At 43.1% G+C, this 16189-nt stretch overlaps 1 protein-coding gene across 1 annotated transcript in view; it reads left to right on the forward strand.

The window, feature by feature from the left end:
- Positions 1-16189, forward strand: part of F13A1 (coagulation factor XIII A chain) — a 141111-nt gene that overhangs the window by 75327 nt on the left and 49595 nt on the right. The window contains exons 7-8 of the mRNA XM_081245387.1: positions 3569-3743; positions 6935-7073. Of these exons, the coding sequence (XP_081101513.1) occupies positions 3569-3743; positions 6935-7073 (314 nt within the window). The remainder of the gene's footprint in view (positions 1-3568; positions 3744-6934; positions 7074-16189) is intronic.

Genomic DNA, 16189 nt, shown 5'->3' on the forward strand with positions numbered 1-16189 from the left:
AGTCTTCTCCAAGTGTCCTATTTGCTGTAATATACTGTAGATAAAATCTTGACTCTCCAATCCAAGATTAGTTTGATTTAACCTCTGAACTACAGTTTGAGGCCAGTGTATGTCATTCTACTCTTTTGTACCCTGAGACAGACTGGAACAGAGGAGGGAGTTTAGCTGGCGAGATGGCAAACTCTGTTAAAATCCGTGGGCTCTGCTCTTTCTTTTAAGATTCTGTTAAATTTCTCATTCTAGAATCTACTCTACCTAATTGGAGGTAGGTCTCCTTCCCACATGGAGATAACTCACAGGCTTTGTTTCATGTCTCCACTGTAGTCCCAGAATCTCTACCTTTTAAGGGATGCAGACCCTTTTTCACCCACTTCTCCACTGCAGTCATTTCCATGATTCTGGTCGGAACAAGGAAAAGATCAGCATTTTAATCCAGTTTGTTTCTTTCCAGATTTGGAAATACAAATGAGCAACCTCAGGATTTTGGTGGCTTGACAGCACCTGGTGGTCAGGGTTAGACGCTGAGCCAAGCTGCCCCTCGGCCGCACTCCAAAATCCTCCCCTTTTCTTGGATCAGGTTTTGAAGTTTATTGAATTATGCGACGCCACTGAGGTTGCTGATAGTGACTTTCAAAGGGGCTGGTTTTTAAATTTGTTCCCATATTGTAGGTGTTATGAGAGGACCGTTTAGTGAAACCTTAATGAAGTTGAATAATGCTCCCTGTCCAGAATCCTGGGCTCATATATTCTTGTTGACCACCAGTGATGCAAGACCAAGACATTTCATTCTGTCACTGGTCCAACTCAGAGTTCATGATAGGGTGCTCACAGTCAACTGTGGCCTGACAAGGGACCAGCATGCCCTTGAACTGTCCCCCAAACATATCTTGTTGTCTAGGGAGGGGGCTATTACTTTAACCATTTACATCTGTCACTAAAGACTTATCTCTTTCTGAATCTAGGCTCCCCAGAAATCAATATTCTAATTAGAAAACAGTAGCTAATCTGGCTAAATGCTAATAAATGAGAGTTGTGATTTATCTAGCAACAGGGGAACAGCTCAGCATTAAGAATTAAAAGGTCTGTAGAGGAGAGAGCTCTTTTTTTCCTTACTCTTTCCTTTGGCTGATTGGGTTCAGCTGTATGCTATAAATAACACTTAATTAATGGCTGTCTGTTTGAAAATCAGTCATCAGAACCATAATTTAGGAACTTTTGCCTCTGAGATTCATTGCTCTACCCTATTTCTCAATGACAAGGATAAGAAACTGGTAATGGGAGTTAAAGCTGAATCCACCTACTCACAAATACCAAACCACATCATAGCCTACCAAGGCACTCTTCAGGCTTCACTATAATAGATGGAGATGTAAATAATCAATTCAACTGCAAGGAGCATTATTGATCATGAATAGAACCAAAACTGTTGTCTAAACCCTGCTGCTCTGCAGTCATTTCATGGAGTTACAGGATAAAGTCAAAGTTAACCTCAAAGGACGGAGTTTGCCATTAGTTGAATGGGGTCCTTCAGTAATCTCTAATGGATTAATTTTTTTTCTACATTCAACAAATTAACTGGGTAGTTACCTTCCCTTTAACCTAACTGGACAGAGTCAAAGGGGAAAAATAGAAGTTGCTTTGCACATCTTAAGTGTTTTCTTCTAGTAGTTTCTACTTCGTCCAATATTGCCTACTTACATGATACTTGCAGTAGGTCCCTGAACATGCCATATTTCTTCATGACACCAAGCAATTATTCAAACTCTCTCTACCATGTAGATAACCTTTTCTGGACCTCAGCCTCTCCAGACCTAGCTTTCATGTCATTTTCTCTATCCAGCCCACAACCGTCACCACACCCTCCAATCTAATAAAACGGATTACTCCTTCTGTTGGGACCCGACTCTCCCTGTACATCTTTCTGTATTAATATTGATAACATTTACTTCTGCTTGATGGGTTTTCGACCATCTCTTTTCACAGAGAAGATCTTACTCTTACTCAGATGTGCAATGCCTATATGCTTGTGGAATATACAACGGATTATTCAACAGCTATTGAGCACCTGCTCTTTGCCAATACTTGTTAGAAGTCAGAAAGGCATCGATTTTTATCTCTGTTCTCAATGTACTCACGACCCACTGGGGAGGATAGACTTTTATAAAAACTAAACTCAGCAAGCCTAAGAGAGGGGTCTGGGCAAGTGCTGGGGGTGGGCTGTTAATTAGCAAGGCACACATTTTTTTATGAACACATAAAAAAAATCACCATATTTTAATATCTCTTCTATGGTTGTCATAATCCAAACACACCTGCTTCAATTATATGTTCTACATGGCTTACTAATGTCTTTTCGGTGTAGTCTGAACCTATGTTTCTCAAACTAATGTGCACAAAAATCACCTGGGGATTTTATTAAAAGGCAGGCTCTGATTTAGTAGATCTGGGGAGGAGCCTGAGAGTCTGCATTTCCAACCAGTTCCCGGGCATTCCACTGCTGCTGGTCCACAGACCACATGTTGGAAATCTATAAACCATTGTCATGTCAACATATAAACATTGTTAAAGTGCCATCCGTTTTTGGAAAAACTCCCAATGCTCCCCACCTAGAAATCCTTCTGACTGTAATTAAACATAATGAAAGCTACAGCAAGAGAAGTAAGATTCAGCAGTGACCCCCAAGAAACTGACAGGATGCCTTGAAACTGTTTATTCCTGCCCCGTTTTATTGTCTAAACACGGAAGTTTCCTGCACTTGAGGTCTGCTGCTACCAAATGACTGTGGTCTGAACATGTAGCCAGGTTTTCCCAAATATTCGATTGCCATTCTTTGCTTAAGTCTCCCCTATATTTAAACTATAAACCCCAGGCCCTCTATGTATTATAACTGGAGATATCTTTTAACAAAATTATGCAACTTTAATCACCTTAAGCAATCATAAACAAAATCCTTCTGTAATGCAACTTCTTAAAAAACAGACTGCAAGGCACCTATGGGAATCTAATTTCTTATTAATTCTTAATGGTTCCTATGACAGCACCTGCTTACTTTTTCAATTTATTAGAGTCTGCCACTCATCCTCAAAGTCAAAACTCGTTAGACCATGAGACTCTGGACCCCCACTCTAACATCTTCTGTCATTTGTCAGCTTTTAACTCTCCTTCTTTCAAGACAAGTTCCCTACTTGAGCTGTCTTCTTTTGCAGGTCTTCTTCCTCTCTTCCTCACACATTCTCCAGCACTATTTCAACCAGACCAAGGGCCCTGTGTGTATCTTCTCCCAAGCATGTGAGAAAACATGACAACTCTTCCTGCCTGCTTTTCAACACCACCTTACAACAATCATATGCTATATAACAGGGAGTCCTTGTTATTTGGTTTCCCCTCACACTCTCATCATCACATCACTTTCCCTGACAAATAACAGTGAACTGAACAGAAGTGGAACTGTTTTCATCATGCGGGAATACAGAAGGCACTGGAAACCTTAGCTTGCCCAGTGTCAGAGTCTGGAGAGGACTCTTCTAAATGACCTTGATCCCTTCTCACCTCTCATGGTCTCATTTAGATTAACGCCAAGGATGATGAAGGCGTCGTCGCTGGATCCTGGGACAATGTCTATGCTTATGGCATCCCCCCATCAGCCTGGACTGGAAGTGTTGACATCCTGTTGGAATACAGGAGCTCTGAGAATCCAGTCCGCTATGGTCAGTGCTGGGTTTTTGCTGGTGTCTTTAACACATGTAAGTATCCAGTTGAGTAATATATTTTTAATGCAAAGGAAATTTCACCTCAAGACATCTTATCCATAACCTGGCAAAGCAACCTAGCAAGCTCTGTTGGACCTATAGAATTTGTGGGTGGCTATTCTGGGATGCAGTCAATGCATAATTAAATTGTACTTGGCCAAATATGCTCACAGTTTCTCTTTGCCGAAGCTTCATAGAAAGAATCATGGACTATTTCCTACATAATCCGTCGTTCAATACCCAGAGAAATGGAGCGTCTACGGGGCCACGTAAGGATGTGAGGGAAAGGCTATGCCGTTTTATTTCCTAGTAATCCCCACATTTTAAAAGGCTCAATTAGCAAAATTTAAAATAATAAGATATGTACCGCTTGTTACTGAGCAGTTTTGTAAATATGCTTATTTGCTTACTGTTTATCACTGAGAATTTTCTAAACATTACCCACTTAGTTTTTACCCCAGCTATGGAAGGGACTGTGGCAGGTGGGCACATCTTCATTCTTGTATGGGAGTCTCAATGCCCCTGAGCAATTAGATACCAGAACTTAATGAACGATCTGTACTCCCCAGCTTCCCCTTTTGCTTTTAATCCACCCAACATCCAATCCATAGAGGAAAACATATGGGAACAGAATTGTTCTCTTCAGCCTCAGGCACCATTTTTCAATATGGCATTTGTCTGTCCTGGCCCAGACAATGTTATTGTTAATTCAGTGGGTATTTTTAAAAAACATTTATTTCACTATGTCTTCATCATTGGTAACGATTTTCATTAACACGCCATTTCTAAAGCCCTGTAAAAAAAAAAAAAAAACATTAAGCTCAAATCAAAGTGTCATTTCTGCTGGCTCATTAATAAACACTGTTTAACTCAGCATGTTTTTGTTTGTTTGTTTGTTTGTTTTGCGGTACGTGGGCCTCTCACTGCTGTGGCCTCTCCCGTTGCGGAGCACAGGCTCCGGACGCACAGGCTCAGCGGCCATGGCTCACGGGCCCAGCCGCTCAGCGGAATGTGGGATCCTCCCAGATCGGGGCACGAAACCGTGTCCCCTGCATCGGCAGGCGGACTCTCAACCACTGCGCCACCAGGGAAGCCCAGTTAGCATGGTTTTTAATCAGAAAAATCAAGGAGGATCTGGAGGCTGGAAGCCAGGATGAGACTATTTTTTTATAAATGATTATGAAGCCTGTCAGTTTCAGCTCAAAGTTCTGACCATCTAAGAATTAGTCAGAGATCCAAGTGGAAAGAAATCATGAGTTTGGGTTGTGTGTTTTGTTTCTCCATGGCGTCAAACTGGATAAGATCATTTTCTTAGCCATTTGCATATACCCAAGGGCTAAAGGAATATATATTTCCTGGGAGCAATGAACGGCATTGTAGCCAATGTGTCAGTGTCCTAGAAGGGCTGGTCTCTCAAGTGCCACATGGAAGCCTGAACTTCACAAAGGGCTACCAGTTGGAGGTAAGCCCCCTCCCTCGTGGCTCCCAAGCCAAGTCTAAGTACAGGGTGCTCAGTAGAGGCAGCCTCTCTTATGAGATGATGCCAGGAAAAGAGAAAGGACTCCCCACGTCCTCCTGATGTCTGCAGTTTCACTCTCCCGGTGTAATTCCTTTAGGTTTAGAACCAGATAAAATAGTAAACACCTTCCATTCATGTATGCCTTTTGTATAAAAGGGTCCTCGGATCTCTTCCTGAACACAGACTTTGGTGATAAGAAAAGGCAGAGACCCAACGTGGGATGTCACTGTGAGGATAAACCTAAAAAAGAAATTTGGAGGGAAGGAGGCACTGGTGCCCCCATATCAAACTTCACCTGTCTTAAAATTATGAGTTCGGCAGATTCTGTAATCACGTGAATTAGTGTTAAGCTAGAAATAGAACTAGAGTGCCAGTCATTTCTTTGGTAAAACTGTAGCAAGTGTAGGGGCTGTAAATCCATAGAGGAAGATGGAAGTGAGAGGCGGGTGGTGGCTGCCATCGGTGACGTTTGGAGTGTTGAGTCATTGACATATATGCACCACTATATATACAATAGATATCTAATACGGACCTACTGTAGAGCACAGGGAACTCTGCTCAATACTCTGTAATGACCTGTGTGGGAAAAGAATCTAGAAAAGAGTGGATACATGTATCTGTATAATGCATTCACTTTGCTACACAGCAGAAACTAACACCGCATTGTAAACCAACTACACTCCAATAAAAATTAATTTAAAAAAAGATTCAGTCATTGAATGAGGACCTTTGAGTCTCTACCAGATTCAAGTTTGGACTTCCAAGGTTGTTCTATTGAAGGAGGTGGATAGTCTTTGGTTAAAAATGCTAAACAATTCTGAGAGGAAAAAAAAAAGGGAAGGCAACTCATTCATCTTAAAGGTGTCAGCTGAATTATTTTCAATGAGCCCTGAGGTCTGGCGTCCTGGCAGCCAGGGAGGGCATTTGGATTAAGTTTAATCAATAAGTGCATATACGGCAAGAGATGCATCCCTGTAATTTATTATCTAATGATTAAAATGAATCTGTGCTGTCACCCTCCACCAAGTGTCACAAGAGCATGTTCCAGCTGAGAAAGCAAACCGCACTGAGGGTCTGCTTGGTAAATTCCTAACTTCCTATTAGCTGGGGTTTTTTAATTTTATTTTCAGAAATTTTAGTCCATTAGCTGGACTAAAATAATCCTACTTTGATGACCGTATGATTAGCAACTAAACACCTGGAAGCCTGTTCCTGGGATCCCCTTCCCACTGGCTTCGTTTGGTGCCAACTACAGTTTGCATGATCAGGCAGCGAGGCTTCTCTCTGCAGCCCTGATCCTTGACAAAAGGCCCCCTTCCTCAGTGTGGGACATTTGAGAACAACATGTCCATGTTGGTAAAGAAGAAGGGGCTTCCCTGGTGGCGCAGTGGTTGAGAGTCCGCCTGCCGATGCAGGGGACGCGGGTTCGTGCCTCGGTCCGGGAAGATCCCACATGCCGCGGAGCGGCTGGGCCCGTGAGCCATGGCCGCTGAGCCTGCGTGTCTGGAGCCTGTGCTCCTCAACGGGAGAGGCCACAGCAGTGAGAGGCCCATGTACCGCAAAATAAAAAAAAATAAAAAGGTCCCTTCTGAGAAGGGATTGTTCACTCTGCATTTATTAGATCTTGGCGATGTGTTTAGCTGTGGTCCATCTTTCTTTCCTGCAGTTTTGCGATGCCTCGGGATACCAGCGAGAGTCGTTACCAACTATTTCTCAGCCCATGATAACAATGCCAATTTGCAGTTGGACATCTTCCTGGAAGAAGACGGGAATGTGAACTCCAAACTCACCAAGGATTCAGTGTGGTGAGTTTGATTTACAAGGGCATTTGCCGATATCAAATTGAAGTGACATACATTTACCAGGAGACGGAGTCGGTCTAGTGTTCCTTTCTGTTCTGTTTTAAGGAGTATTTGATACCATGGGCAGAAATGTCTGATTGTCAGAGATTGTTTTTAGCTAATGAATGAGAAATGTTACTGAACAGGCAGTTTGGGCTTCGTATAATAGAGATCGATCATCACATTACCATAGCAACCACTGGAAAAGGCCATGGTTTTAGCGGCCAGAGCCTATACTAGTTCCTCTCTACCTTAGTATATGACTATTATGGTGAATGGCAGAGACACGGGAGTCAAGCATTCTCTACTCTAAGAGTAAGACAGCCAACGTTTACTAAGCACTTACTGTGTACCAGTCTCTGCTTGAGCATGATCTTATCTAAGCTTTTTAAGTTTTATCAGGTGGGTGCTTATTAATATTCCATTTACAGATGAGGAAACTGAGGCACAGAGAGGTTAAAATAATTTTCTCAAGGTCATACATCTGGTAAGCTAAGAATAAAACCCAAGAGCATCTGACCCTAAACCACAACCCCCTTTTTTTTTTGGCCTTTGCAATATAGGATTGCTCTTTGAATGTAAAGATGTGGTTCTCCCGATCTGTGACCTCATCTTTCATTCAGAGATAGAAGTGGAAATAAAACTGAAATTATTACCAAATACCAACCACACAGTTTTTTCACTGCCCTGAGCAGCTATATCACAAGCTGGCTGCAGGGAGTTTAGGATTCCAAAGAAATTTCTTTTTTCCATTGGGACCCACTCAGTCCAAAACAATATTCTAAAAAGAGGGGGGGGAAATCCCAAGAGTCCAAATGTAAAGGATATTTACAAAGGTCTGTATGGGAGGGAAATTGCCAGGCGTTGAACTCAGTGGAATTCGGCTCAGTGGGACCAAAAATGTGTCTCCTAGAGTGGTTCTTTAGAAGCAGTAAAGCTAAAACACTGTCGGTTGTAAAAGCATCCAGATGGGGATGGTAGGAAGTTATAAGCTCATTTTAAGAGAAATGAAAAGTTAGAAGTGTCTTAACTGCCCCATGTTACAGGAATGGCGCACACTTGTAGGAGGGCAGTATTAACTCAGCAGTGCCGGTAAACGCTCATTCGAGAATGTGGAGAGAAGGAAAGCGTTGAACTAGTAGCAAAGCGCTACTGTGGATAAAAAACACTGCAGTTCATCTGCAGGGAAAGAGCTGAGCAATGACAAGCTAGCGGCTATAGCCTAGACAAAGCCTCAGCCCTGTAAACTGAATGGCACGTTGAAGCACCATTTAAGCCCTTGGAATTACAGCACAGCAGCCCTGCATGTATATGGAATGACAAAAACAGACCCAAATAGCCACCCCCCTAAGCCTGCTGTGACAGCCAAAAATGGCAAAATAAGGATTATGTGGCATCCTGCACTGCTCACCTCTTCCTTACACACCCCGCCGCCCTGCACACACACACACACACACTCACTCACTCAATGCCCTTGAAGCCAACTGCCGCTCAGAATCATTCCTCCCGGTTCCTTGATCCGAAGCCCTCCCACCATAAATCCCCACGGGCGCCCCAGCAAATCACAAGTCTGCCCCTCACCACATTGCTACAGAAGTGTGAAGCTGCTAGACCCCGTTCTCGGTAACCCTGTCCTCTTTCAGCTCTCTGCTCCGAATTCCTTTCCCTGCTTCTATCACCCTTGTTCCTTCATTGTCCTCCCCGCATATCCCATCACCCTGGGACCATGTTCCCTGGTCTGGGGCCCTCCTCCTCACAGCCAGACCACTGCCCCAGGCTTCTCGTCTTCCCTTTGCTTGGCTCACACAGGGTGGCTTACGGTCTGACTAACTGAATGGGACACACCAGACCGTGGAGCACAGGGATTAAAGGGCTCCGTCGGGTCTGGGTCATGCACCAAGCAGCTGTGTGACCTTGGGCAAGGCACAACCTCTCTGTGCCTCTCTTTTGTCCTCTAAAGTGGAGATGACAAAATTTGCAAGCATAACAGGTGCCTAATGACTGTTAGCTGCTGTTATTGTGTTCATTACTAGTCACACAGCTGGAATTTCTTGGAGGCAATATGTTGCCATCAACCTAAGCACCTTGAAGCAGTCGGAAGGAGAGGGGTGCCCGGTGTCCTAAGATGACTGTGCTATTTCTGTCACTTTGGGCCATTTTAAAAACAAAAGCAGAAACTTTGCCTCCTCAGTGCAAACACCAGTGAACCCTAGAAGTTACAGAGGTTCCAGAAAACCAAAAGTATTTCTAAGCCCCTCCCTGATTGAGGGGGCTGGTGGTGGCTGTCCCTGGACACGTCCACCAGTTTATGGTCACCACAGCCACCCCCCACATCAAGCTCTGGCTTGGGCAGTCACAGGCTGTGTGACCTTGAGAAAATGTCTTTACCTCTCTGAGCTTCCTCATCAGTAGAATGACGGTAAACTTAGTAGTTACCAATTAAATGGCAATTTAACGAGGCCATTTAAAGTACTTCCCACAGGGCTAGGTCCAGAGGGAGTGCTCAGTTGGCACCTGCTGATGAGATTAGTAATGACCGCTGGTAAGAAATGGGGGCTACCTGAGCTGCAGGGTTGGCGAGCAGGGGTGGGGCTGGGGGCAGAAAGCTGACAGAGGCTGAGGCGGGGCAGGGAGGATTCAGTCGGCATCAGCTGAGCACCCAGAGGCCAGTGCAGCATGGCTGGCAACACGTGGCCCGACAAATGTCCTAGCACGGGTCTCAGGAGCCACCGGCCTCACCCAAGCCCCCCAGCCTCACTTCCCTCTGTAGGCTCTACTCAGACAAACTCTTGGTTGTACGTGGCCCCTGCCCGCCTCTTTCTAAAGGAAGCCACGAGAATGATTTCCTGGTTCTCTCTCCTGTGTCTCCACCATCTCTTCGACACTGAGGTCCTGATGGTACAGGATGTGGTAAATTAATTTGTCCAGTTGGGTCTTGGTGACCCACGACATCTTCTTTTCCACGGCTCAGCTGGGTCCCGTGTCCCCAAAGCAGAAATAAGGCAGCACGAGGGTTCAGAGGGAGAGCTCAAGGATGCATGCGAAGGTGTGTTGTGCGCAGTGTGATCCAGAGCCGAGAGGGGTGAGGTCTGGATTTCACCCCGCACTCTCACCCTTTCCCTTTACCACCGCAGACCATCCAGCACCGACTGCTTACAGGCCTGCTTCCTGGTCTGCTATCTTAGGTCCCTGCATGTGTATTTCCTTTCCCAGAGAGCCTCACCTTGCCAGGGGCAGCAGTTTTGCCCAGAGTGGGCATGCTATTGATGCCGACAGAGGGAAGAGTGGGCTTCTTAGCGATTCAGGAGAGGGAGGGCCCGAGGAACCTTAGAAGGGCACAGCTGGGCAGCGGAATTGCACCTCGGGCTCCCAGCTGAAATTCCAGGAGGGCCAACAGAAGGTAACATACCCTGGAAGGAGCAATTTAAGCCTCTTGTCCCCAGCGTGCTGATGGGTTTGGAATTATGTGTAACCTCTGGGAGATGGCATCCATGAATCACGGTGGACAGTTTAATGAAGATGCTTGTGCTATGTCCGACTGCAATCTAAACAGTGAATAGGGATACGGGGCTCACAATGGGCAGGAGTAAAGTGACCCTTCATCCACCTCCTGAAAGAACTCAGCTTGGTCACCTCATCATACGACGGCCACAGTGGAAATGGAAACAATTTTCAAAGAAAAGGATGGTGGCGCTTATTAGGGTCATGAAAGGTATTCCAGGAAAAGGCTCCTCTCCTTCTAAATGAAGGTGTTATCCTGTGTCCCGCTGCTGGAGAGGATGTAGCCAGATTTGATGATTCTGGGTGAAAGATCTGTGCCCACCTCTTGACTTCCCTCCACCAGTAGGCAACCCCCATGGGAGAAGCCTTGTCTGATGTATTTTACTTTTGCCAACAGGGTGCAAGGCAAAGAGCAAGGACTTGATAAATGGAATTGGTTGGAAAAAATTTTAAATGCTGATTTAACAGATAAATCTCATTTAATTCATTCAACAAACACTATTATACACTAATACTTCCAAATACCAGATGCTAAGGATTCAGAAGGAAATTAACTAGGTCTCTGCCCTTGAGGAGCTCCATCCAGTGTTCATGAGTGAAACAACCACATACAGTACACTCTATAAAGATATAAGGTGGGCTATAAGGTGAGCCAGGAGTCGTGCAGACGAGGGGAAGGGGCTTCCGTCCTAAACCCAGGGGAGCAGGGGGAAGGCTGTTCACAGGGTCAGCGGCCGCAGACTCAAAGCCGTTATCCCCCTGCAATCTTCTGGCTGTGCTGTTCAAAGATGGAATGCCCAGGAAATGACCTTGGCCCACAGATAAAACTCAGGGGTATAAGTCTAAGGGGCTGAGATGAGACAACCAGAGGTCAGTCTGTTTCAAGGACCAGGCAGGAAGGAATGGAGTTTCATGCAGAGTTATCCCATATTATTATGGTTACAGTTGTTGGATATTGAAACTCACTCTCTCAAGATCCAGCCCCTTGCTACTTCTTGTACGACCTCAAGAACAGCTGGCTCTTTGTCCTCTTCCTGAAAGGGCTAATGCCCCCCAAGGCTGTACATTCACAAGAGGCAGATGGAGTCAATACTGTTGGGGGATGGGGATGGGGGTGGGTCGCTATTACCATCTATCACCACCTCTCCCGCTTCCCTACCCGCTGTCCAATCCCAGGTTCTGCCTCCTTTCAGACAAACCCACCCCTCACTCTTAGTTTTAGAGGGTCCGACAGTCAACAGTGTTCCAGAGTCTCTCTTGGCGCCAACAGCTTCCTAGACCCTGACTCCTTCTGGTCCATCTTCTAGGCCTCTCCTTCATGCACCCCTTTCCATCCCGCTCACATTCCCAGAGGAAGGTCTTCATTTCTGGATGATGGAGTTCCAAGTAGGGTGGGTAGGAGCATGTGCTGCTCATGCCCTCAGGATGTGAAGAGAAGGGGCTGTGCACCTGTGTGCACACCAAGGCCCATAGGCTGACCCTTCTGCTTCTCAGAGGCCAGCTGATTGGCCAATCGGCAGATGTAGAAAATTGCCTAACTCAGAGTTTTAAGCATCTCATATGATATTAAAGATAATTGGAAAGATGATGAATGCTACAACAATTAACAACAGTCTTTCTTTCCTTTATTGCCTTTTCATTTCAAATTAAGTAGGTTTGATTAAACTGGCTTTCTCAATTTAATGTTTTAAAATAATTGTGAACTAGCAAATTTGTATTTATCAGTTTCAGCTCAAAGTTGGGACAATCTAAGAAATAGTCAGTGATCCAAGTGGAAAGAAATTGCAATTTTATTTTGTTTTTCCTTAGGATCTCATGGAAAAACACCAAATCAAGTCAAACTATTCTTACAATTTCTTTCCCTCCCTCTCTCTCCATGGCTCACAGCAATATGGTTGGCTGTGCCACTGACTAGCTGAGTGACTTTGGGCAAGTTGCTTGATTTCTCTGAGCCTTCATTTTCTCATATGGCTTTGGATTTAATGAGGTATAGGGTCACCTTCAGCTCCAAAATTATTATTATTTAAATAAATGTCACTGTTCTTCCAACCAGGCCTTTCCTCCCACAGTTAGCGGGTTCTGTCATGTGCTCTGAGTGAAGATCTGCTTGCCTTCACAGGACCAGGCTGTGACCCACTCACCCACATGTAGGTGCTGCTTTGCAAACTGTCTTCACGTCAGCTCTCCAGGAAGAAAAGACACAGAAATCAAACACGCCACAAAAAATTGCTGTAACTCTTTGGCTGGCCTCAATGCACCTGATTCTTAAAAAAAAAAAAAAAAAAAAAAAAAATCCCAACTTCCTTCAGTACTTTTTGGAAAGAGAACAGTTGTTATTGTTCTGTTGTGTTTTTCACTCCAAATGCAGAAAACTCTGCTGCAATGGGTAGCACTGAATCTATAAACAAAGCTCTTTCAAAGCAACTTTTATAGCAGAAGTAAGCAGCTTTCACACCTGGGAGCCAGCCCTGGGTTTAACACAGTCCCACCAACCTAATTCTAATTGCAGTCTGCACACTTGGCATGCTGGTTTGCACATCATAGGTGCAATTTTGAAATTCAGATTGATCCACTTTGTACATTGTTTTTAGATGCTCAGTATGCTCCAACTAGTTGAACTTTCATATTGTTATATTACCCTAACTTTTAATCATGGTGTATGAAAAGAAGAATTATCCAAAAATGAATTCCAAGTAAAAAAAAAATAGAAGAAATATTCTGAATATAGGCCAAACTGTTTAAGATGCTTACGGGTTTGTAAAATTATCCTGTGATGTATCCAAGTTACCAATTCTGAACAGCTACCAAAGATATTTCTTTTCAAATAAATTATCTAGTTAACTACATTACTGTCAGCCAAATAGTTTTTGAGAAAATTACCTGGAGCTAGATCACAAGACCTGTCATTAGAGAACTAAGAATATATGCCGTGAATCCACACCAGGGTCTTGAAGGAAGGATTGAAAAAGTTATTTGCCACCTCCAAGAATCAAAATAGCTCATGCTTATGGAATACTTCCTTTGTGCCAGGCCCTAAGCTAAGTGGGTGACATGTATTAATTCAGTTAATCCTTTTAACAACCTGTTAAGGTACTACTATTTTTGTCCTCACTTATAAGTGAAGAAACTGAGGCACAGTAACTTAACCATGGTCACCAGCCTTCTAGCTTCCATGGCTTCTGATAGGAAGTCATTTTTAACTTTATTGATAATCCCTTGTACATAACAAGTCACTTTTTTTGTATGCTGTCTTCAAGATTGTCCCTTTATCTTCAGCTTTGGACAGTTTGACTATGAGGATTTTAGGTGTATATCCCTTTGGGTTTATCCTCTTTGGGTCTTTTAACTTCTAGGATGTGTATATTCATATCTGTCATCAAATTTGGAACGTCTTCAGCTATTATTTTTTCAAATATTCTTTCTGATTCTCTCTTTCCCTTCCTTCAGGGAGTTTCATTATGAGTATGGCCCACATGCCTTGGGGCTCTGTTCATTTTTCTTCATATTTTTCTTCTGTTATTCAGATTAGATCATTTCAGTTGACTTATCTTCAAGTTCACTGGTTCTTTATTCTTTCTACCTGATCAAATCTGTTTTTGAGACCCTCTAGTGAATTTTTTGAAATTTTTATTCCAGTTATTATACTTTTCAGCTCCAGAATTTCTGTTTGATTCCTTTCCATAATTTCTATCTCTTCATTGATATTCTCTACTTAGTTAGACATTGCTGCCATGGTTCCCTTTAGTTCTTTGAATATGTTTATAATGGCTGAATTAAAATCTTTGTCTAGTAAGCCCAGTGTCTTGGTTTCCTTAGTGACAGTTTCTCTTGACTGGTTCTTTTTTCACTGTGTATGGGCCATACTTCTCTGTTTCTTTGTGTCTTGTAATTTTTGTTAAAACCTGGACATTTTAAATAATATAATGTGTTAACTCTGCAAACAGGATATCCTGATCTCCAGAATTTGTTGTTGATGTTTTGTTGTTGTTGTTGCTCTTGTTTGTTTGTTTAGTGACTTTCCTGGACTAATTCTGTAAGGTCTGTATTCATCATGCATGGCCACTGAAGTCTCTGCTGGGTAAACTCAGTGGACAGCTAATTGTCTTCAGTGTTCCAGCGGGAAGTACACAATTCTGCTGTAGCCTTCACTTCCTGCTTGCACAGAGTCTGAAGTTCAGCCAGAGGTGAGAGTTTAGGACCTTGTTGGGGCTTTCCTGGGCATGCTTACAGACCTGCTCATCTGTGTGGCCATCTAGACTCTCAGGAGTATGTCAGAAGTGTTCAAAGTCCCCTAAGGAAATTTCAGTCCCTCCTGTTAAATTTTTGGGGACAGCCTTTTATTAGCCCCAGTTCGTATCACCTCTTCAGGTACCTATAATGTTAAACAGTTGCTTCTAATTGGTTTTGAAAAACATCCTATAGATAGGGCTATTTGCACATAGTAAGCTCTGAATCAGATCAAATAAAAATAAGCCCTGGGAATGGAACTTTTCAGAGGGCTGCCAGACAGGTTAATAGTGACAATTCTTTTATTGAATTTTAGGCAGTTCCAAGCCCATTTTCTCCTCTTTGTGGTTTGCTAGGCTGCATAATTAAGTTTTTATGGCTACCATAGTTGTAAGACTGTTCATTTTCAAGACTACCATGGAGCTAGGGAGAGAGGGGTGGAAATAAGGCAAATTAAAATGCCACAAAGCTCACGGTTCTGAGATTCTTTTGTTCTTGTTGAGTAAATCCTCCTTATATTGTTGCAAATCTTTGGTTCATTTCCAGAGTTCTGGAAAAGTTGGTTTTGATCATGTTTGCTAGTATCCTCATTATTTTTATGAAGGAGCAGATTTTTGGAGGCCCTTACTCTGTCATTCTGGGAGTGTTTCTCCAGAACACACTTTTAACCACCCTACAAGTGGTTCCAAATTGGGGGCCTACCACACCCCTTGAAGGGTTTACATTTTGTAGGAATAGTTTGGTATCTAATACCATCTTCCTGACATATATCTGAAATACATATTATTTTATGTATTTTTATTTCTTCATTTCTTCTATACATTATAGGGCATTATATTATCTTTTAGAAATTGTGTATAGAAATCTGTGGACTTCATTTCAGTATAATAGAGGGGTGTTACAAAATATTTGTTTTAAAACTAGGAAGGGACATTAATTTTTGAAGGTTGAAAATCACTGCACTAGACTCTCCTCCCATTCCTTTCATATATCTACCCTAGTCCTGCAGCTACAATATCTCCAAAGAGTGCCTGCAGTTCCTGTTCTACTCGAGTTCCACTTAACAGTGAACGAAGAGGGAGTTTGGGACGTAAATAAAATCAGAGGTCATTACAAATACCTCTCGGGAAATTAGAATAAAAAAGAAAGTGGGAGCCATCTAATAAACCACATAGAAGGTACTAAGGCATTTTTCATAACAAGAAAAATGTCATGTTTTAGTTAATCATAAATTCTGCTTAAGAGAGGCACCATATATACTGATCAAAAGTTACCAGTTTTCAAATAATTAAAAGCTAATAAAATATGTATCTCCTGAGCTATACTGAATGCAAGTTAATTTCTTTTGATGA

This window comes from Mesoplodon bidens (assembly GCF_964165515.1).
Source record: "Mesoplodon bidens genome assembly, chromosome: 10".
In the NCBI taxonomy this organism is placed as follows: domain Eukaryota; kingdom Metazoa; phylum Chordata; class Mammalia; order Artiodactyla; family Ziphiidae; genus Mesoplodon; species Mesoplodon bidens.